Source organism: Myxocyprinus asiaticus, chromosome 47 (genome assembly GCF_019703515.2).
Source record: "Myxocyprinus asiaticus isolate MX2 ecotype Aquarium Trade chromosome 47, UBuf_Myxa_2, whole genome shotgun sequence".
Taxonomy (NCBI): domain Eukaryota; kingdom Metazoa; phylum Chordata; class Actinopteri; order Cypriniformes; family Catostomidae; genus Myxocyprinus; species Myxocyprinus asiaticus.
The window spans coordinates 25,079,037-25,103,348 of NC_059390.1; the positions used below are offsets into that span (position 1 = coordinate 25,079,037).

General features: G+C 37.1%; 1 protein-coding gene across 2 annotated transcripts in view; it reads right to left on the reverse strand.

Annotated features, from left to right (window-relative positions):
- The window catches only part of tmcc3 (transmembrane and coiled-coil domain family 3), a 63,656-nt gene that overhangs the window by 7,194 nt on the left and 32,150 nt on the right, over positions 1-24,312 (reverse strand). For both annotated transcript variants that reach the window (XM_051691287.1, XM_051691286.1), the window contains exon 2: positions 525-1,480. In XM_051691287.1, coding sequence (XP_051547247.1) covers positions 525-1,480 — 956 coding nt within the window. The remainder of the gene's footprint in view (positions 1-524; positions 1,481-24,312) is intronic.

Sequence of the window (24,312 nt, forward strand, 5' to 3'; positions counted from 1 at the left end):
CACGCCCTGGGATTCGAACTAGCAAGCTAGCGAGCTCCAGGGGTGGTAGCCAGCGTATTTTAACACTGAGCTACCCAGGCCCCCCTATCTATTTTGTTTTATTAAAAGTTTTAAAGCTAGTTCCATCTCATGGAATTTTAGCATTGCGACGCTTACAAACTGCAACTTTACTGTTATTGTCACCCAATTCAAAGTAATTCCAAATCAGCTGATATTTGATAGCTTCGATAATTGCTTTAATTGTGATACCGATATTTAATGAGCTAAAAGAGACATCTTTGAATGTGCTGTTGCAATGTTGTTGATAAATACCAGCTACATTTGAATGTGCAAACTTGTAATTGTGCAGCAACTAATCGAGTCATAAAGGTTCAAATGTTTAGTGAATAAATGTTCTTGCTTGTGCCCAAATGTTTATGATATACTCATAAGGAACAAGGGGTGGAATGAGGCAAGGTACGTGTAAAGAATCACTAAAACAAGAAGATTTGAATAAAAATGTGATTGTAAAATCATATACTAACCTGTACCGCTCCTCTTGAAGTGTTTGCGTAACATGCTCAAATTCACATTTAAACTGTGTCTTCAAGCTCTCGACGTCTTCAGCCAGCAGATTCTGAGCCTCCCTCAACTCCCTGATCTCCTCCCAGGCCTCCGCTATTCGGCTGCTGCTGTCGTTATGTCCTCCTTCCTTTCCAGATTCACTATGGTGTCCCGTCGCACCTGATCCACTCACATGGCCGTTACTTTCCACAGATACTGACGTCTCCGTGGAGCACTCGTCATCACTGGGATATTTAGGTTTAGAGGTTAGCGTAGCACTGCCACTCAAAGCTCGACTTCCCCCTTCCACCTGCAGCCCACTTCCCGTCTCCATCGAGCTCTTTAGGTGTGCAATGTTGTCCGCACTGCCGAACTTGTTGCGAATGAGGTTCGCGATCTCTCTGGGCTTGCTGAAGAAGAAAGGCGGTGACAGCGAGACTCCCGGGCCAATTGTTTTGACCTTATCCAAATGTAGGTGCCGCCCACTACCTGTGACCATGCTCTCCTTGAGGTTGTCTTTGGGCAACTCGCTGTAGTCTTTGGAGTGTGGTGGCGTGAGTTTGGTCCCATTCGAGACGTCATACTCCTTCATCTTACGCTGATACTGCTCCAGCTTCTTCTGTAGTTGAGCGATATTGTGCACCGTTTTCTGGTTCTTTTTCTCAAACACTTGTTTGATGCGGCTGCTTTGCTGCTTGTCGGCGCTGTTAATGAGCTTGAGATACTCAGCCACGTTCTCATCCTGCAAATTTTGCTCGATTCGCAGCTGCTCTTTCACCTTGAGAACTTTCTGCTGCAGGCTGTCCAGGCCAGAACGAGATCGCGGGGTGTCTCGTCCCACCAGGTCTGTTGTGTCCAGGTCTAAGCATGTCTCTGAGCCTCCTCTACGCATGACCATTGGCACGCTGAGTGTGTTCACATCGCCACCCCGATCCACCTGAAAAGAAACAGAGACAAAAATTAATAACAAGACAATAAATAAATAACTTTTTCAATAAATCGGGAAAAATCTCTCATCATTTACTCACCCTCATGCCATCCCAGATGTGTGACTTTAGTTATTCTGCAGAACACAAAGATTTTTAGAAGAATATTTCAGCTCTGTAGGTCCATACAATGCAAGTGAATGGTGACCAAAACTTAGAAGGTCCAAAAAACACAAAGAAAACATAGAACTGGAGCCGTATGGATTACATTTATGCTGCCTTTATGTGCTTTTTGGCCCTTCTAAGTTCTGGTCACTATTCACTTGCATTGTATGGACCTACAATGCTGAAATATTCTTCTAAAAATCTTTGTTTGTGTTCTGCAGAAGTAAGTAAGTAATACACATCTGGGATGGCATGAATGTGACTAATGATGAGAGAGTTTTAATTTTGGGGTGAACTATTCCTTCAAAGCATTACAGGCACAAATCACATGCTTTTTGCATTGAGAACTTTTAGATATACAAGACAAACTATTATGTGGAAACATTTTCTGGAAACAACATTATCTTCTGAATTGAATATTGAATTCATTGTAATTAAAAAACAATCTTTCAATCAACCGTTACCAACATTATTGCAAGAAAAGTGTGTGTATGTTTTAGAAGAAAAATTATCAAATATTTTCTCTAATTATTGGAAAATATAAGTTGATCAATAACTAAAAACAAACATTTGATCCTAAACTAGCTGATCCTACTCAGTATAGAAACCATATTACTTGCTAATTTTGTACATTTAATTTTGATGTTTATTGCTAATTTTCAAAAATATAAAAAAATTATATATATATATATATATATATATATATATATATATATATATATATATATATATCAGTATTTTAAACAAAAATGCAAAAATTGCAAACCTCAAAAGTAATTTTTTTTAACATACATGTAAAATAAAACCACTCACATAATGTTTTGTTCGACTTCCTGAAGTACCTCCTTTCACTGACCATTTGTTGATTTTTGTGATTTTTTGCATCATAACATTATTTTCAGGACACTTAAGCACATTTTACCCCCCAATTCTCAGTACCATAACACATCCTGACATTTTACTTTTAATATTCCTGTTGTTTTTATTGATGATTCTCATTACCATAACAAAAGAAATTTCTACTGTATTACAGTAATAAAGATGCTGTTGAACAAAGATTGATTTTATAAAAATAAGTGAAAGGCACTGAAATTCCTTTGAAATGAAAGGCAGTACCAAGGAAGTACATATATGATGTATAAATACTTTACAATTTAATCTATAATTTTTTCCACATTGCAGTAATGAGAATATCATAATGTCCATTTTTACAAATCGCAGTAAAGAAATTTTGGGGTAAAATGCGGTTAACTGTACTGAAAATAAAGTCACAGTGTAAAACAATCTTAATGGCTCTAATTGTTTCTTTTGAATAATGGAGTAAAATAGTGAGAGTGACCCAGCCTACTGTGTATCCTTTTTCTAGGAAGAGCCTTAAATGAAAACATGTGAAAACAAGAGTGAACGTACATCTTGTATTATGCATAAATACATTTATTGGTCTTTAAAAGGGCTACATAATTAATTTTCTGCTGAAGACTATATGACTCTGAAGGCCATCTAAACAATTAGAAGGAGCATCGTTAATGAATATTGTGGTCAGCCAATAGATATAACATATGGACAAGATCCCAAAAAAACAGTCACAAAATTGCCTACAACATGCACTTGCGTAAAAAAGGCATAATTTACTGGAAAAGGAAATAAGCCAGAGAGCCAATTTTTTTTTTAAAGTCACACAGTCACATGACGACACTGCACAGAAGTGAACTGAAATCTGCTTAGAGGAAAACAAGGTCGAAATTTCTCTGACTGCTTTAACAAGCTGTGGACCAAACTGAGACACAAATTAGGCCAATAAACAAACCCACAGTATAAGGTTCTGAATGTGGCTCTGGGAAAGGCCAGTTTATGAGCTTGTGCAATGGGCTGACGATAACCAACTCTCCAGAGACAGAAAACTCATTCAAGCAAATATGAAAGGTATGTTCCAGGTTCAATACAGGTTAATCTCTATGGACAGCATCTGTGAAATGCTGTTGATCACCACAGACAATTTTTTGTAAAAACAAGCCAAAATATAGCTGCAAGCGGCAATCATCGGGGTCCAAACACATGTGAAGAAATAACCAAAATAATCAGAATTGACAGAAATGACCCAGTGGATGACAAATAATACAAATTGACAAAATAGATCCTGCCTAAACTAAATTTGTTGAAAATTGGGGAAAAATGTGATTTGTTGCTTGGTTGCTAGAATAACTCCATCTGGTTGCTAGCCAGTTACCAAAGTGATAATCAAAAGGCTTCTTGATACCCTGAGATAAATGAATGACACCGGAAGACTCTATGATGTTCTGGTGCAGAGATATTTGATTTGCTACATGGTTGATAGGGTAACCCCATCTGGTTGCTAGACAGTTTCAAGGTGATACTCTAAAGGCTCCTTACTATCCTGAGTCAAATTAACGAAGCCGGAAGTCTCTACGATGTTCTGGTGCAGAGATATGTGATTTATTACTTGGTTGCTAGGGTAACCCCACCTGGTTGCTAGGGAGTTACCAAAGTGATACTCAAAAGGCTCCTTGCTACCTTGAGTCAAATTAACGAAGCCGGAAGTCTCTACGATGTTCTAGTGCAGAGATATGTGATTTGTTACTTGGTTGCTAGGGTAACCCCATCTGGTTACTAGGCAGTTAACAAGGTGATACTCAAAAGGCTCCTCACTACCGTGAGTCCAATGAATGAAACCAGAAGTCTCTATGACATTGTGATCCTGAGATCCCCATCTAAGAATTTTGAATGGAAGTCAATGGGGTTTGGTTGCTAGAGTGCCCTAAATGGTTGCTAGGGCATGGCTATGTAGTTTCCATGATGATACTTGAAGAACGATTGCTCACTCAAGTTAAACAAGCCAATTGTCATTTCTCTAGGATATTCTGATCCAAAGATATCACTCTCAGCTATTTTGAATGGAAGTCAATGGGTTTTGGTTGCTAGGGGGCTCTAAATGGTTGCTAGGGCATGGCTAAGTAGTTTCCATGATGATACCTGAAGTCTGATTGCTCACCCAAGTTAAAAAAAAAAAGCCAACTGTCATTTCTCTAGGATGTTCTGATCCAAAGATATCATACTCAGCCATTTTGAAAGGAAGTCAATGGGGCTGGTTGCTAGAGCATGGCTAAGTAGTTTTTCAAGTGGATACATGAAGACTGATTGCTCACCCAAGTGAAACAAGCCAATTGTCATGTCTGTAGTCCATTCGGATCCAAAGATATCCCTCTCAGCCATTTTTAATGGAAGTCAATAGGGCTGGTTGCTAAGGTGCTCTTAAGTGTTGCTAGTGCATGGCTAGCCAGTGACCAGAGAGATTCTTACTGGCAGATTACTAACCTGCCTCAAAAAAAAAAACAATCCTCAAGTGTCTACAAAATTCTGTTCTGAAGATATCCTTCTGAGCCATTTTGAATGGAAGTCTATGGGGGTGGTTGCTAGGGTTTAAGACTGATTGGTAGCCCGAGTGAAATGAGCCTGCCCCCATGTCTCTATGACATTCTGATTGGGAGATATGATCCCACAAAATTCATTGTCTTGTCATACTAGGAAAAAAAACAATTGTTTTCATGGGTAAAAGCCTTGCCATAATATGCCTATGGGGCATCATTGGACTGGTTTTAAGGCAGCATTTTACAGTTTTCGGATGCAGCCATATAGAAATGACGCGAGACAGAAACGGGTATCATGGAAAAATAAACACATAATATAATTCCAGACTTTTGTAAACATATCCCTAAAACAATGTGACAGTTAATCATGTCTGGCAACTTGACAAATATGTTTTCAATATTTTTAGGATATGTAAAAATTAAGGTGACATTTGATTATCTATAATCATTTTGGAAATCACAGATTTATTTGCAAACTAATATTATAAAAGTCAGAAGACATTGTCAGTGTACCACATTTCTTCAAATAAATTTATATGCATTCATACACTTATGAAAGCCTTAGATTTAAAAGGATTTCTTATCCTATGGCTCCCTCTTGTGGACAAAAAATAGTATTACAGCTTTCATTTCATTAGTATTACAGCTTTTCATTGAAATGGCTGATTATTTAAAATTTGCTGTTAGCCCCCCATTCATCATAAATCCATTAAATTTAGTATGATTCCTCAGAATGTTTTGTATACAGTTTTGTAAATTTTGGCATTTGTGCACACAAGATACAGGAATATTAGTCATAATGGGCCACACTAGTCAAATATATTGGATTGCATCTTGTAGACTATTTAATGGATCAAAATTCTTTTGATAACTTTTTGCCTGCGTGGTCTAGCGCTGAACTGGGCCAAGTTTGGTGAAGATCTGATTAACGCCCTAGGAGGAGTTTGAAAAAGTAGGGTTTTCAGTAAATTAGAATGGCAGAAACATTTTATAAAATGAAATAAAAATGAGATATAAATTTTGTAGGACTTGACGCAAGGATTTAGAGGTAAAAAGCATTTTTATTTTAATGTGCTCTGATGCGGAGTAATTAGCAAAAACCTTGTGGCCGATTCACACAAAACTTGGTACATAGCCTCATTTTGACTCTGTGTATGAATATCTCAAGTTTCGTAATGGCCGGCCATTCAGATTTGATGTTATTAGCTGCTGAAATTTGATTGGCTGCTGGCGGCCATGTTTGTTGATTTTTCCAAATGATATTTGAGTGATATGTTAGCCTTTGGGCCATAGAAGATGCAAACCAATTTTCAACATCATTGATCATACAGCTGTGGAGTTATGAGCGGTTTCAGTTGTAGCGCCCCCTATTGGCGGAATGTGACGCAACTTGGCGTGCAGCCTCAGAATATCATGTTGTCTATGTGCATCTAGTTTCGCTACATTTGGACTTTTAGTTTGGTAGATATAGGTCAATTTCGATTTCATGAACGACGCCTGACCAGTTCGTTGGCTTATATCTTCATAACACTTCGACAAATTAAAATTCTTTTGATAACTTATTTTGTGCGAATCGGACATACGGCCTTGGAGGAATTCGAAAAAGTAAATTTTCCCAAAAATGTAAAATGGTGGAAAAAAAGTTATAGACGGAAATTAAATCGGAGATTACATGTTGTAGGGCTTGACTCAAGGAATCAGGAGGAAAAAATAATTTTGATTCTAGCCCTTACGGTTCCAAAGTTATGAACACAAACGCAAAGGTGCTTATTATAGCGCCACCTAGTGTCTGACGGATTGGTGTGTGGGGGCCTGAGTAGTGGGGGGGATTTGGAACCATCCTGCCAAGTTTAGAATCTCTACGACTTACGGTCTCTGAAGCCCAGACACTTTTATGGCAGAAGAAAAATAATAAGAAAATCGGAACAAATACAATAGGGTTCCTGCACCTTCGGTGCTTGTACCCCTAAAAATATCTCTCATAAACCCTGTCTGTACAAAGTCAAAGTGTAATAAAATTTACATAATACATAAAAATATGCAGTCACACTAACCGGAGACGGAGCTGTAATTTCTTTATTACATTATAAGTTATGAGGCATTTCTATGGCTCTTTTCAGTGCACAAGAAATATTCTGATCAGCTCTTAAGGTTGTATTATCTGTATACGCTTGTATCAAACTTTATTCAGTTGTCCAAATGTCAGATATCTGCAATGAAATCAAATTTGTCTGTTCCATGACAGCCAGTCATCAAGCGGCAACAGACCATCAGAGATCAGGGACACTGGCTTTTACGACTCCACTGCAGTGGAAGATAAAGAAGATGAGACTTCTTGCAAAAACAAGCAAATAAAGACTACAGGGAATGAGTGATAGAGTATAAAGTCAACTCAAGAATTACTGCCACTCTTTATAAATCTGAACAAAAATCATTTTATAAATACACAACGAATCGTATTTGGCCTCGAACAGATGGAGAATATGGATGTTTTTATGTTAACAGAAGTTTTCTCACACAAAACTCTCTTTTTAACTGAAAGCTCTAAAAACAAACGGACAAAAGGATCAAAATGTCAGTTTAAGAAAAGTCATCACAGTCTAGTTTCCTTTCAGTTTTATTTATATCCTTCCTTCTTGCCTGCATCACCAAAATGTCACCCGTGGTCTGTTTAAATGTCACTCTGATGGTGTATTCTACTCAGCCTGAAGCATTACATTACTTTACACAAGTAAAATTAAATTACAATCGTTTAAAATTGCTTTATCATGTTTGCCATTTGGAATACTTTTGCAGAGCATTTTTTGGAACAATTTATTGTGAATATACTTGTATCTGCTTGTTAGGGCTAATATTATTGACAATTGGTTAGGGTTAGGGTTAGGTTTAGGCATAGGGTTAGATGCTCAAAATACCTATATTATGATGTAATGTAAATAAGTGGTAAATAAGTGGTTAGGTTTTGTAGTGGGGTTGGGTTACAGGATATAAAATATCAAAATGTTCATATAATATAAATAAAATAATGTATTTCTCTGTATAATAAAACATTGCTATTAAATAAACACCTAAATCCAAACACTGCCAAGGCTGAAACGGCACTGTCCGTACTGAGAAGAGACCATTCTGTCCGAGACATTTTCATAGTGCAGGAAAATCGTCGCCTTACTAGAAATTTGAAACATACATTTTGACAACACGGTCAAATACAAAAAAGACAATACAAATAGTGGCTTTAAAAGGCAATATTTATTCATTATTGAACATAAGCCTATCATACAGTCCACAGCAATCCATTTTACAAATGAGTTTGTCAATCTATCCGAGGCTTTTATAAGGATGCGTCAACGTACACTTACGTCAGACGGACGCTTTTGAAGCATCTTACTTTGGTTGGCTTGAGTCAAAAACACTGCATTTTTTGCTCGCTGTGTCAAGTTAAAGGTAGTTTGAAACTTAGAAAAACATGTCTCGAAATCCCTGCATTCAATATTGCACTCTGTCCAGCTGTGTTTGAATGCAAGAACTCATTCTCATTTTGTGCTGTCACCAGCACCAAGCAAGCCTGAGTGTGGTTTGTTCTCTGCACAGTTGCACTTTGTCTACACAGCTGGAGTTAAACTTACTGCCCCCTGCTGAAAACAGGTGATACTTCAAGCTTGATGGCCAGAATATTCCTTATTAACTGCATAAATGTTTTTAACAGCCCTGGTTTAAAATAGGGTTGCTTGATTACAGAATTTTTTGGGAATCGACTGTAAGTTTCGACTCGGGGACTCGGATTCCAGACAAAATTTTTTCATTCTTAAGAAAGAAAAAAAAGAAAGTGATACCTTATAATAAAAATGCAATATAAAGTACTATATAATTTAAAATACTATAACTGAAACTATCAATGACAAAAGATCTCGATATTTTCTTATAAATATAGGTCTATTTTTTGTAAGCATGCAGTGTATCAACATGGAAACCACTTTATAACCACTTTTTACATGATTACCAATTGTATGAATAATTATATATATATATATATATATATATATATATATATATATATATATATATTATATATCAAACCTATATGTTCAAGATGTAGCATTAATTCTCAGATACAAACGTTTTCTGTGTAGTTTGTGAATAGGGATTAATGCTTGAAAAAGATGATGTTTACGTAAGTGTCATTGTGTGTGTGTGTGTGTGTGTGTTAGGCTCTGACCGACTGTAGTGATGACTTCAGCACAGAAACGGTCCTCTGAAGAACTAGGTCAGTCATATCAAAGGTCTAATAGTAAGTCTGGCTCCTCCAACCTTACTTACTTTCTCCTTCCCATGATATAACACACACAACTGGCATCTGACTCATATGATCAGAACCAGATGGTTCTCATCTGAACTTAATCTATTTTCTGGGGTCATGATGTACAGTAAAACACACATGATTTCAAACTTGTCCTTGGTTAACATCTGTTTAAAGCAAAGCAGAAAAGAACCCTAACACTTCGATTTCCATCAGTTACCTAAATGTAGCCATATCTACTGGAATTTTCTGGGTTAAAAATTAAATTAAATATTCATTTACGAACAACACACCACTAATTCAAAACCAGAGTTTTTGCTGGCGGAGAAGAAATTGGCCAATTTGTTTGGTTTGTTTGAAACGCAAGTTAATGTTATTTACTTGTTTGTTGAACTGTTGTATAAAAGCAACAGCAAACAGATGTGATAAACATGAGTGACAAGGTTGTCAGGGACAGGATTAACGTTATATTAGTTATATTGAAAAGGGAAAATGATGGGGTCATTGTTTATTAACTTTCCAGTAAGTATTTCACAAACTAGCTATCAACTTACCATGAAGACACCGCTTAACTCCGCACCGTTTAACACCGCATCGCTTAACTCCGCCCTGTCTGCAGAACCACCATCAGCTCAGAGTCAGCTCTGTAAACAATGGAGTCGGAGCGCGCTCTGCTGGACAAACTACATTATGACACCAATTCTAAAGCATTGTTTTCTGCATTATATGTTCTGAAAAAAAGTTTTCATATCTGCGCATATCGGTAAAATATACGCAGATACTGATATATCAGTGAAAGGCTAATATTGGCCGATAATATCACTATTTGTGTCAGCATGAGACTGAGTGTTCCAGAACAACATAATCAATTGAAAAATCGACATGTTGCTAAAGAAATTTCATGTATCCTGAAATCGACCCCCATTCTGCCGAATTACTGATAAGCGCCACCCCTGAACAGACATTTTTCCATCAATTCAAATGTGGTTACTTTTTCCTGTGGCGCTACTGATAGCGAGCATTCTCAGAGACATGAATTCTTGTCCAATGTGAACCAGAAAGTAATTGCTTTCTAATAAACCAGTGGTTCTTGAAGTGTGGGGCGTGTTGTAAGGGGGGTGTGGAAGACTGCCCCGTTCTTATAACTAGTTCATTTTCACACTTTAACAAAAATATTAACAGAATACACACAAAACCCAATGCGCACAATTTCTTCTCCTCTGCCTTTTCTCCTAACTTGTTTAAACTTTCGCCTGGCACAGCAGCACGTCCTATGCACGCACTCCGCAAAGCAGTGGACAGCCCAACACATGTATATGGTGTCAGGAGCGCTGGCTCAAGTAAACAAAGATGTTCATAATGGTTTTGAACAACGAGGGTGAGTAAATGATTGAAGAAATTGTCATTTTTAGGTGAGCTTTTATATATTAACCTTGCTCCAACACAGGGCGGAATTAAACATATGGGCCAAGTGACGGTATATTTAAATGGTCTTAGGTCCATTTTTATTTTTAGTGGTTATTCCAAGTATTTCAGTATCTTTAATCAGGTGTAAATAATTGTCCAGAGTTCCGGGCCGGTACCGAAACAACGCATAGACAGGGCTGTCACATGGTACCTGTTACTTTTCTCAGCGCTAATAAGTGTTGGGCCAATTACAGTCATTTTTAATTACTAGATGAGGATTTCTAAAAATGCTTTTATGATACTGCTGAGCTGATTTCCATTCACATGTTTAAATTCTTGCAGATATCTTTATTAAATATTTTATTAAAAATGTCTCCAATGAGATATACAACGATCTGAAAGTTGAGGATTCTCTGAGTTTTTTGAGAAACAAGTTTTTCTTGTGTCAAAGGGGGGCAGGACCAAGAAAAATTTAGAACCACTGACATAAACAATGGTGAGCGCGATTCTGAGGTTGCATTTTCGCTCTAAAACTATATTTTTAGTTCACTGACGGTTAGGTTTAGGCTATAGGTTTAATAAAATATGTATTCCTGTTGACTGTACAACATCATTTACAACTAAAAATAAGTTTAGCGTTTGGGGCCACTCTGTGGACATTCCACCCGCAAACTGGAGCTTACACGCGCCCATACGTTCAAGAGCACTTCCAGCTTCGGCCACAGGGGGCAATGTTTTGAATTTCAGTAAGCACAGACCATTTTCAGCAGCAGAACTTTCGGCCTGCTGTCACCAAATTCACACTGAGGTCAGTCTGGAGACAATTGCTTACTACCCTTGTCTGTGTAAAACAGGCAAGTAACAAAACACAAATTGGACTATACAATACAATGCAAAGCCTCATGATACAATACGGTACGATAAAAAAACAAAAACAAAAAAAAGCAGTGCCCACAAATGTTTTACTCAAACTTATTCAAGGATTGAACATGAATGTCTTTTAAATCATAAATTACACAACATTGTCTGACATTGGCAGCAAAAAGTAAAGCTCTATAATAAAGTAATTTTTTTAAAAAAACATTTTCGCTGTGATGTTGGTGCAAATAAAATGACATGTTTGATGTACTGTAGCAGCAGGACATGATGCCATTTTTTGGCATATTTGACAAGCTGTAACGCTACAGTACAATCTACTTTGTCTTTGCCATTGATCTTCTAATAAGATACAATACAACATTTTTTACACCCCTAGTGTAGAATGTTTAAGGCAAAATTACTTCCAGTTTTTCAACTCTATTGTCTAAAATGTAAACCTGGTAACTTTGATCGATACACACAAGGATACTAGAAATGGACTTGATGCAACTATTCCCAAAATAATGTTTACATGGAGCTAGGAGTGGGCAATATACTAGTAGACATGATAAACAGGTTGAAATTTGGCAACCAGTGTACATTTTGGATTATCGCCTGTATCGCGGTTACGCAAAACCGCCACCGCATGCAAGAAATGTGCACCTCATTCTATTCACGTAACACGTATGCGGTACACATTCTGTCAGAGAAATGGAGGAGGAAGACGGAGCGTCTTATGTGAGACTGAGAGAATTGAAGAAACGGGGGTTTTCAAGTTCAGGCCACCAAAACAAATTCAATGGCATTAATTTTGCGTTCTTATTATGCTTCTCATCAGACACACGCAGCTGTGTTTCACGTGATTCTGATCTCTGAAACATGAAAGTGCGTGCAAATCCAGCAGGTTTCAGATTGGGATTCACAGACACTTGCACTACTCAACCCGGTTTCTCTCTATCGCAGCACAAACTTCAAAACTTGCATGACTCATTTGAATTCTGCTGAGTTTTGAGTTTTTTTATACCTTAAAGCGCTATGGAGGAAGTCAAACATGTCAAACGGCAAGACAGCCTGACATTCTAACCAACACTGATGAGGAAAACAGCTAAAGCAATGTGTCATGTGCCAACAATTATGTGTCATCTGCAGATTTTTAAACTATACATCATCACCCTTAATAAAATTCAGTTTGAATTTTCTCGCTTTGCTTTCAGATATTCAAATATTGTCTACAGAGATGACTTAAACCATTAAGAGCCTAATGAAGTGTTTTATAATAATAATACTGGTCAACAACATCAGAATGAAGTGTTAAATTTAACATTGTGATAAGGTTGATTACCACTTTTTGAATACCACCAATTGTTTTGTTTTGTTTTTTTACTGTTTGTCAAGTTCCAAATAAAGAGAAAACTATAAAAGAGGAAGTAGTTGTCATTTAAAGTATTTAATTCAATGACTGGATTATTCAAAAAAAGGCATTACAATATGTTATTTTTAATATGTAAAACAATTGGTATTGATTTAAAAAAAAAAAACAATTATGTAACTATATTGTGATATATTTCGTTATCAAGATATAAAATTAGTGATATTGTGATAAAAGATTTTGGTCATATCGCCCACCCCTACATGGAACAAACAGGAATGATTTTTGCTTGTTTTAAAGAGTTGGGATGAGTTTTGAGTAGCGAGTCAAAATGATTTGCTTTGTTGCAATGTAAAGTTCTATACAAATTGAAATATAATAATTTTTCTCTAATATGGTATTTGACAGCATGTGAAAGATATCGTCCAAACATCTTAACTTGTAATAAGCCCAGAACACTCCTTTTAAAATTGTATTTGTATAGTTGAATGATATAAATGCATATAGTTGAAACTAACATTTTCTTATACTCCTATAAACACTACAGCACAAACCATTTTCTTTGTATGATAACGGCCTGACTCAGGTAAGAAAAGTTAATAAAGGAATGTGTGTACTGAGATTATAATGCAGAACAGGATTATTACTCAACAGAGAGTAGAGAGAGAGAGAGAGAGAGAGAGAGAGAGAGAGAGAGAGAGAGAGAGAGAGTGTGTGTGTCAGGTAAAGATAAAAAGATTACAGCTGTCAAGTGGCCAGTGGAAGTGGCCTCATAGAAGGCTTGTCATGTGAAGAGCTCTCAGTAAAGAACATTCCTATATAGATACACACACACACACACACACACACACACAGACAGAGTCACACAGACACGGACAGACACACAGACACACGCACCCCTGGGCCAGCAGACTAATAAAAACCCTTGTGTGTGTGATGAATTCTGTTCACATGCTTTACATAATGCTGAGGGCTGCAAAAAGCTGTTGTTAGTGAAGCTTTCTGCATAAAACTGAACTAATAGAACTTTACACATCACACATTAACAAACAAAACACGAAAACACACTGCAAGTACTGTACAGTCTGCATTCAAACGAGAAGTGTTTATTTGTGTGTATGTGTCAGATAGAGTGAAATGAAAGAGGAAATGAAAAAAGACAAGAGCAGAATAAAAAAAATCAGGGTGAAGGACGAAGAGCTGGCAGTTTAACAATGTTGCAATACAGAAGTATACCGCACAAAATTATGAAATGTCAAGAGGCTTCAAGCTGCAATAACTTTTTCCACTGTAAAATGTTTTACACCCAAATAAATTGACAGTACTTTTGACAAATGTTCAAATGTATTGTATTTGCAACACTCATATTAGATGAAGAGTCGTATCAATCAGTCAGTACGTTTAAATGCTCAGTTATTATCGAGCTACAGCGGGTTTTGCATAAATAGATTTTATTTCGTTTTTATTTTTCGAAAATGTCTCTTTTTAGTTTTATTTAGTCTTAGTATAGTTTTAGTTTTCATAAGTTATAACACCACAAAATATCAGTAACACTTTACAATAAGGTTGCATTTGTCAACATTAGTTAACTACATTAGTTATTTGAAACTAGCAGTGAACAATACTTATAGCACAATCTTGGTTAATATTAATTCTAACATATAATAGTACATTTTTAACAAAATAATATTTAAATATAATGGTACATATAAACATTTATGAATTTTGAACTAAAATAAACAAGAATGAACAACTGTAGATTTATAAATTACCATTAACCAAGATTAATAAATGCTATAAAAATCGCATAATAAATGTCAATGTTAATTTCAACATATACCAATAATTTTTTTTTATTAAAAGTTGTGTACATTAACATTAGTTAATACAGTATGAACTAACATGAAAAAAACAATGAACAACTGTATTTTTATAAATTAACATTAAGATGAATAAATGCTGTAAAAATATACATTATAGTTCATTGTTAGTTTATGATACATAATGCAACCAGTGTTAACAAAAGGTACCTTATTGAACAATATTACCAAAAATATAGTTTTTTGTTTGTTCATGGTGCATTTACTAATGTTAACAAGTACATTGTTGTAAAGTGTTAGCCTGCAGATATCATTGGTTCAGAAGCTATTCGTGCTCAAAATACCATGGAAGTTAAAAATGTTATTTGTCAAATTCACAACAACACATTATCAACATTGTCTCAAGGGGGGAAGTCACGTGATGCCATGCGAGGATCGGACGTGTGAATGGCGAGCTCTGCGCACTTAACTAGTTTTAACACTTTTAATGACACAAACCGGTGAGATTCGACACACTCTTTTTATTAATCTTGAAGGGATGTTGCAAGCCGCTAGCACCCCTCATGATATAATATTGGGAGGAGACTTTAATCTTTTGATGTCCTTGATCATAGTGAAAGCAAAAGTGTGCAAGCGCCCAAGAGCAACATTGTCACTTCACAGGATGTGTAAAAATCTTGGTCTTACAGATATTTGGAGACTTTTGAACCCATCTGGTAGGGACTATACATTTTTTTCATCAATCCTTAAGATTTAATCTAGAATAGATTTTATATATATATATATATATATAAGTCCCTCATTTCATCTGTTGTTGACTGTTCAGTTGGAAACATTTTAGTCTCAGATCACGCCCTGGTGAGTTTAGAGGTGTTGCCACATATGGAGAAAAGGAAATCATATAGTTGGCGCTTTAATGTATCCCTTTTGCAAAATCTTGAATTCCAACAAATGTTAAAGGCTGAAATCAATGTTTATATGTAGACCAACTGGTCTTCAGTATCCTCTGTGGGCGTGGCTTACAGTATGCCTCATTCTCCAAAAATTCCAAAGCACAAGAACTTGTGGAATTGGAAGGGAATAATAAAAGTGCCGAGGCAGAGTTGAAGTCCCGAATGTCGTCCAATGGTCTCAGAGAATTGACCCGATTGAAATACAGATATAATACTATTTTGTGACGGAAGGTGGATTTTTGGCTACTCAGGGCAAGGCAGTCACACTTTGAGCCTGGGGACAAGGCAGGAAAATTTCTGGCTATTTATATAAAACAGAGAAAGTCTTTTTCTACCATTCCCTCAGTGAAATCTGCTGGTGGTAAAATATTTACCTCAGCCATTGATATTAATAATGCTTTTAAAGAATTCTATCTTGATCTCTATACTTCCACATCTTTGCGGAACCATTAGAACTTCCTAAACTGACGGCTGAGCAAAAAAAAAAATCTCTTGATTCAGAGATAACCTTGGAGGAGCTTGGCAAGGTAATTAAGGCCTTGCCTACAGGCAAGTCTCCGGAGCCAGATGGCTTAGTCGCTGAGTTTTTTAGATCTTATGCTACAGAATTGGCTCCACTTTTGCTATAAGTTTACACGGAATCATTAAAGAATTGAAAGCTTCCGCAAACCATGATGCAAGCCTGGATCAGTCTGATTCTTAAAAAGGACAAAGATACAAGCGAGTGTAAGAGTTACCATCCAATTTCCCTGATCCAGCTAAATGTTGAAATATTGTAAAACATTTTGCCTAACCAATTAAGTTATGACATCTCTTATACATATAGATCAGGTGAGGTTTATTTGGGGCCGTAGCTCTTCTGATAACATAGGCGTTTCATCCATATCATGTGGTCAGTGGCGAATGATCAGACTCCGGTCGCTGCCATCTCACTTGATGCCGAAAAGACATTTGATATGGTAGAATGGGATTATCTTTTTAAGATTTTGGAAATGTATGGGTTCGGGAAAACTTTTATTGTTTGGATTAAGTTACTTTATAGACACCCGGTAGCGGTGGTACAAACGAATTGATTAATATCAGATTATTTTACTCTGGATAGGGGCACCGGGCAGGGCTGCCCTCTTTCCCCATTATTATGTCTTGCCCTGGGACCATTAGCTGCCGCGATAAGAACGGAGGATGATTTTCCAGGGGTGGTGGCGGGAGGTGTGGTATTTGGGTATTTTATTCCCAGCAAATTTGTGTGATTTAGTTAGAGATAATACTTACCCTTTAATAAAAAAATTTTTCAATTGATGTGGGCAGGTGGGCTTCATTACATTTATCTATGATTGGGAAGGTTAATGTTATTCAAATAATTAATTGTATTCCAAAGTTCAACTACCTGCTACAATCTCTCCCTTTAGATGTCCCCCTTTCTTATTTCAAGCAATTTGTTAGCATAGCGAAGTACTTCATTTGGAATGGTAAATGTCCCAGATTATATTTCAGTAAGCTGCATAGGCCGATTGACAAAGGTGGGCTAGGCCTACCCAAGATTTAGTTTTATTATTATGCATTCGGTCTCAGACATTTGGCTCATTGGTCACTTCCACCTGAGAGATCCCCTCCCTGGTTTTGTATTGAACAGGAAGCTCTTGCCCCTATTTTGCCATTGCAAAGCCTTTCTATCAAACTAACCGGAGAAGTTAAGTTACACCCCGTTATCTCGCATTTGCACGCACCCGCAGTATGGGCAAAAGTGTCCAGAGTGTTTAATTCAGACATTTATTTAAATGTTGCTTCGAGCATATGGCTGAACCCAAAGTTATGTATTAATAAGTCCCCTTTGCGCTGGACAGAGTGGATTGTGAGGGAGGTTAATATGCTCGGTGACCTATACGAGAGTGGAGTGTTGAGATCCTTTGAAAATTTGGTTCAACGTTTTGGGATTCCCAGGTCTCAATTCTTTAGGTATTTACAGCTGCGCCACCTGCTTTTGTACTATTTCTGGGAGTAGCATACACCCCCCTAAAGCGGCAGATGCTCTGGAAGTGGCAATTACTGCTTTTGGAAAATGCCATGAGGCATCAGTGTATTACTCCCTGCTAATTCAGAGTCTGGGGGACAGAGCTTTAACTTCAAGAGGTTATGGGAGAAAGATTTAAACTTGGTACTGGAGGAGAGAGTGTGGGCTAGGATTCTAAAAAACATCAAGTCTGCATCTAGAGATGCAAGGGTGCACCTTATGCAATTCAAGATTTTACATAGATTCTGTTGGACCCCCTCTAGATTGTATAGGCTTGGTCTTAAAGACACCCACCTGCTGGCGATTCCAATCAGAAGATGGGGACACCTCTCATGTTTTTTGGTGGTGTATTAAGATCCAAGAATTCTGGTTGAGGGTTCAGAGTTTTATGTGTGATGTATTGGGCACTCAAATTTCATTTTGCCCCAGACTCTGTATTTTAGGCGATGGGGCGGTCATTAGTATAGGGGATATATTCATAAGAAATTGGGTCCTAGCCAGTGTCATGATCCTTAGACAGATGCACGGAGATGGGCAGGGTGGCGGCATTTGAGGAGAGGTCAGATAGAAGGATAGGCAACCTGGGGGTGTTTAATATGAAGTGGGGCAGCTATCTGACTTTTTTGGAAGGCTCTTGGGGAGGGGCAGTGGAGAGGGATTTATAATTTAAATGTGTGTGATTATATATATATATGTTTGTGTGTGTGTGTGTGTGTGTGTGTGTAATTTGGCTTTGACCACATGGATGTTTGTTGGGGGTCAGGGTGGGGTTGGGGATTGGGAGGGGAATAATGGGGGTTAAAAGTTGATTCTGTGCATATATGTTTTGCTTTTCTGTTTCATGTGTTAGAATCTATAAAAAGTGTTAATCTGGAAAAAAAAAAAAAAACATTGTCTCAAAGGGCTTTATAGAGAACATTTACGTGAACTGTCCGCTTCTACTGTTAGTTTTCTTTTTCAAGTCACCTACTGTCATGGCAGATCAAAAGTTTGAAGAAAATATTGCTGAGCACACACATTAAAAACAATATAATTTTTTTGCACATTACTTGAATAATAACGCATGGTACAGACTTCTGAAGGTAACTTTATCGCCCCCTTGAGTACTGAGGTTTGTTAACACCACAGTAGCGCAAGAACGCATGTTCAACCAGACCACGCGTTGGCAGTGTGTTGGCCAAGCGCTCGCAATATGCATAATTGCGCAAAGTATTTTTCTGGCCTTAATCAATAAATATTGAGATATAATTATTTTAGCTATATCACCCAGCTCATTAAAATCCAAGACCACTGACAAATAAGCCAGCAAAACGTAACATAAAATGACTTACTTATGATTGAATTTTAACTGAATTAAAATGAATTTCTTTCTTACTTTAAAACACAAAAGCTTTTTTACATTTTTTTTTTTTTTCTGGTTAACCAAGATCATTGAAAATCAATGAAAAAGATCCTATCTTCAGCTGGGTTTACATCCACTTATTTTTACTAAGACACTGCATAAAAAAAATGCTGGATGAAAACACTAAGATGCAAATAAAGTTAAGAAAATAAACTGCAAGTAATTTATTATATTTAACAAAAGAGCCAACGTGGCTTAAACTTCCAATTAAATTTCTATTTTGTGCCAATTTCCCCAGTAGTGATGTTGTTTTTCTCTTAAACACGTGGGATGGAAACTCTGCTTTATTCGCATATTTTTTTGCGATATTCCGAATTTTCTGATAAATTAAATTCACAACTTGAATGAAAACAGACAGCGCAGTCAGTTTGTTCTTATACACCCACATACGCACACAATCCTAACTACATCAGGCAAGGCTCAAATATTAGATAGCAAACATACACTGATCAGTCCAAACATTAAAACCACCTGCCTAATATTGTGTAGGTCCCTCTCGTGCAACCAAAACAGCACCAACCCGCATCTCAGAAAAGCATTCTGAGATACTGTTTTTCTCACCACAATTGTACAGAGTGGTTATCTGAGTTACTGTAGACTTTGTGAGTTCAAACCAATCTGGCCATTCTCTGTTGACCTCTCTCATCAACAAGGCATTCCGTCCACAGAACTGCCGCTCACTGGATGTTTTTTGTTTTTGGCACCATTCAGAGTAAATTCTAGAGACTGTTGTGTGTGAAAATCCCAGGAGATCAGCAGTTACAGAAATACTCAAACCATCCCATCAGGTACCAGCAATCATGCCACAGTCCAAATCACTGAGATCACTTTTTTCCCCATTCTGATGGTTGATGTGAACATTAACTGAAGCTCCTGACCCGTATCTGAATGATTTTATGCACTGCACTGCTGCCACACAATTGGCTGATTAGATAACCTCATGGATGATTGTTGGTGTCAGACGGGCTGGTTTGAGTATTTCTGTAACTGCTGATCTCCTGGGATTTTCACACACAACAATTTCTACTGATTCACTCTGAATGGTGCCAAAAACAAAAAACATCCAGTGAGCGGCAGTTCTGTGGATGGAACGCCTTGTTGATGAGAGAGGTCAACATAGAATGGCCAGAATGGTTTGAACTGACAAAGTCTATGGTAACTCAGATAACCACTCTGTACAATTGTGGTGAGAAGAATGCTATTCTGAGATGTGGGTTGGCGCTGTTTTGGCGGCACGAGGGGGACCTACACAATATTAGGTAGGTGGTTTTAATGTCGAGGCTGATCGATGTATGTGAGAGTGTTGATCTAAGATCAGTTTTCACTCCTCACAGAAAAGCTAATCTTTTCTCAACTCAACTCTATTGCCAAATTCAAACATTAAAAGGGCTCTGCTCTGGCGAAGTGAAACAGGTTTTTCCTACTGGCAATCTTCCCTAGCGTAAAAAGGATAAGATTTAACTGTCTTAACCACTCACACAGGCCATTTAAAATATGTACACTTTAAAAGTCCATTGTGACATAACAGGATACATGGGATTGCATTTAACATAGTTAATTCTAACTAACGAAGCCTTCTGATTCTCAAAGAGTCTGAAAAGATGTATTGATTCCCTCATTATCGTCACTGGCAACAAATTACACAGCAGTTAGACTGACAGGAGAGTTGTCCGGCTAAACTAAACCAGGCAAAAGTTTCCAACTTGAGAGGTAATGTGATGAAACCAACACCAAACCCATAAACAAACAGCTCAGATCTTTTTTCAAGCAAAGGGCAAAACCGGTTTTTATATCTGTCTGCATTAATGTGCTACAAAGGCTCAAATGCAATGCCTTCCCAGTTGAAATGTCATTCAGTGTACCTAACTGCATTTCTTGGCTTCTCCTGGTCTTTCTTCTGAACCTCTGGAATGTGCCGTAGGAAACGGTTACGCACTATTGAGGAAGCCATAAAAAACAAGACTAACAAAACACTTCTTTCTAGAAGTTTACTCTCTAGTTTAAAAGGAAGACCAAATTACTGACAGAACAGATTTGTACCGCAATTTACATGAAGTTAAATCAATGAAAGTGGCCATAACATTTACTGTATGTTTTCTGCTTTATTTTTTTACCCTCAGGTCCACCTGTACATCTACTTATTCATGCGATTATCTAATCAGCCAATCGTGTGGCAGCAGTGTAATGTATAAAATCATGCAGATACGGGCCAGAAAGTCACAAAAAAGCCAAATGCAACATCCAAGGAACTGCAGGCCTCTCTCGCATCAATAAAGGTCACTGTTCATGACTCCATGACCAGATAGACACTGTCCAAAAATGGCATCCATGGAAGAGTGCAGTGGCAAAAACCACTGCTGACCCAGAAGAACATTAAGGCTTGTCTGAATTTTGCCAAGACACACCTTGATGACCCTCAAACCTTTTGGGAGGATGTTCTATGGACTGATGAGTTGAAAGTGGAACTGTTTGGAAGACAGGAGTCCCGTTACATCTGCCATAAATCAAACACAGAATAACACAAATAGTACAACATACCTACGGTCAAGCATGGTGGTAGTGTGATGGTGTGGGGATGCTTTGCTGCTTCAGGGCCAGGGTGACTTGCAATAATTGAGGGAAACATGAATTCTGCTCTCTACTTGAAAATCCTAAAGGAGAACGTCCGGTCATCAATCCGTAAGTTGAAGCTCAAGCGCAGCTGGATTATGATCCAAAGTTTAGGATTAAGTCCACCTCTGAATGGCTCAAAAGAAGCAAAACATTTTGGAGTGGCCTAGTCAAAGTCCTGACTTGAACCCGATTGAGATGCTGTGGCAGGACCTTAAACAGGCAGTCATACTTGAAAACCCTCCAGTGTGGCTGAACTAAAGCAGTTCTGCAAAGAAGAGTGGGCCAAAATTCCACCACAGCTTTGTGAAAGACTGATCTCCAGTTATCAGGAGCGTTTGGTTGCAGTTGTTGCTATTCAGTTTAAGGGGGCAGTTAGTTTTTCACATGGGTGATATATGTGTTGGATAACTTTTGCTTCAATAAAAAAAAATTATAATAATAATAATTTTATATATATATATATATATATATATATATATATATATATATATATATATATATATATATATATATATATATATATATAACATATATATAATTTTTACACAAAATATATATATATATATATATATATATATATATATATAAATATATATATTTATTTGAAAACTGTATTTGTGTTTACTAAGGTTGCCTTTGTTTTGTTACATCTCGTTTGAAGATCTAAAACAATTTAGTCTGAAAAATACACAAAATATGATACAAACCATTTTCAAACAATAACATTAGTACATTACATACTTAGATGGACGTGTTGTGCAGATTTCCATTTACAGGAAAAAAACTAATTTAATTTAAAGTAGGCCTAAATTTAATAAAAACACACTTATAATATACAAAGAAAGTTTTACATTAAACTGTTTGATGCTAGATTAGTGAAAACTATCACATGATTAATGTGGTCAGTTAATTTAATTTCTAGATCAAAACCCACAACAAACTTCTCTGAACTACAGCAAAAAAATGTTTTACCTGCTTTAAACTATAAAAGAGCCATATGGCTTCGATCATCTCTTAATATAAAAAAACTTCAGCATTCTGGGACACCGGACATAGCCATATCTTAAATACTTCCTGTAAACAAACACGTCACGAGCAATGCGTTATCATACCATTGTTACTTCTAACACACATATCTGCATGAAGACACACATAAGCACTCGGGTGTGTCCAGCATATGGGTTGTGCAGGGACTTGCCAATTCTTGCATGTCATGTGACTAAGATTATAGAAACTCAAGGGCTGAAGGGCAAAGACATGTAGGTGTTTGTATTGTGAACTACTGAACCCACTGTAGATGATGCTGCTCAAATTTCTCTGCAACAAACATGCAAATTAATTACACACACACACACACACACACACACACACACACACACACCAGTACCTGGGTACAGACATCAAAGATGTAATGACAACAGATCAACTTCCCATCTCTTATCTGTACCTACTCAAGAAATAAAACTCTTCCATAAATGCACATTGTGTTACTAAGCAGTAATAAACTTGTGTTTCTGTGCCACAATTAAATCAACTGACTGCAAATGTGATATTAGAGGAATGCTCCAAGTTCAATTCGCTTCTGCCACAGCGCGAGTCAACGAGTGTCGGGTGACAAATGAGATAAACAGAGATATATGCTCATCGCGAACATTAATAACAGGAAAAAAGGTTTATCCTGCAATAACGAAGTTGAGACTAGAGGTCGACCGATAGTGGATTCTGCAGATTCCAATAACTAATGTGGTGGGAAAGGCCAATAACCAATTAATCGGCAGATAGTTTTTAAAATGTATTTATAGAATGTCAACAAAAAAAAACATTATTCTTTCCTTACTATGACGGGCACAGACAAAGAGTCCTAAATGAATAAAATACCAGATGCAGTTCACTGTTCAACAAAAATCCCAAAAATAACCAGAAAATGATTTGGTGCATAGTGTGGGACTTTTTAAGTATAAACAAGCCCCAAACACACTGGGGACTCTTATTTTGAAATTACATTCTGCCATTGATTTTTGCTGATAACAATAGTTCCAAAAAGCAACTATCGGCACCGATATATCGGTCTACCTCTAGTTGAGACATCTCCCAAATGCTTATTTGCATTACTGTTTTTAAGGGTACTGTTGTATTAAATAGCATAAAGCATAGCCTGCTCGCCACATTAATAAAAAAAAATTAAAATCTTTAAAAAAAAAAAATGTGTAAAAAGACTGCGGCCCTCGAGGCTAAAGGGATCCTGCTTTCCGGCCCCCCGGCTTTCCAAAGTTGAGTACTCCTGGTGTAGGGTCTTGTGAACAGTCAGTTTTAAATCATTTAAATTATGCGTTGCATATAGCGAAGCCAAATACAACGTCCACGCATGTGGACGCGTGGTCGCACAAGGTTAAAAGAAGAAATGTGACCCTTTCATATGTATATTCATACATAGAACTAATATTAATATTAATTTATGTTTATTTTTATGCTATCAGTGAATGGTATCTGTAATTTTTAGGGATGCACAATATCAGCAGGCCGATATATTATTGGCCGATAACCGGCAAAATCTAAATATTA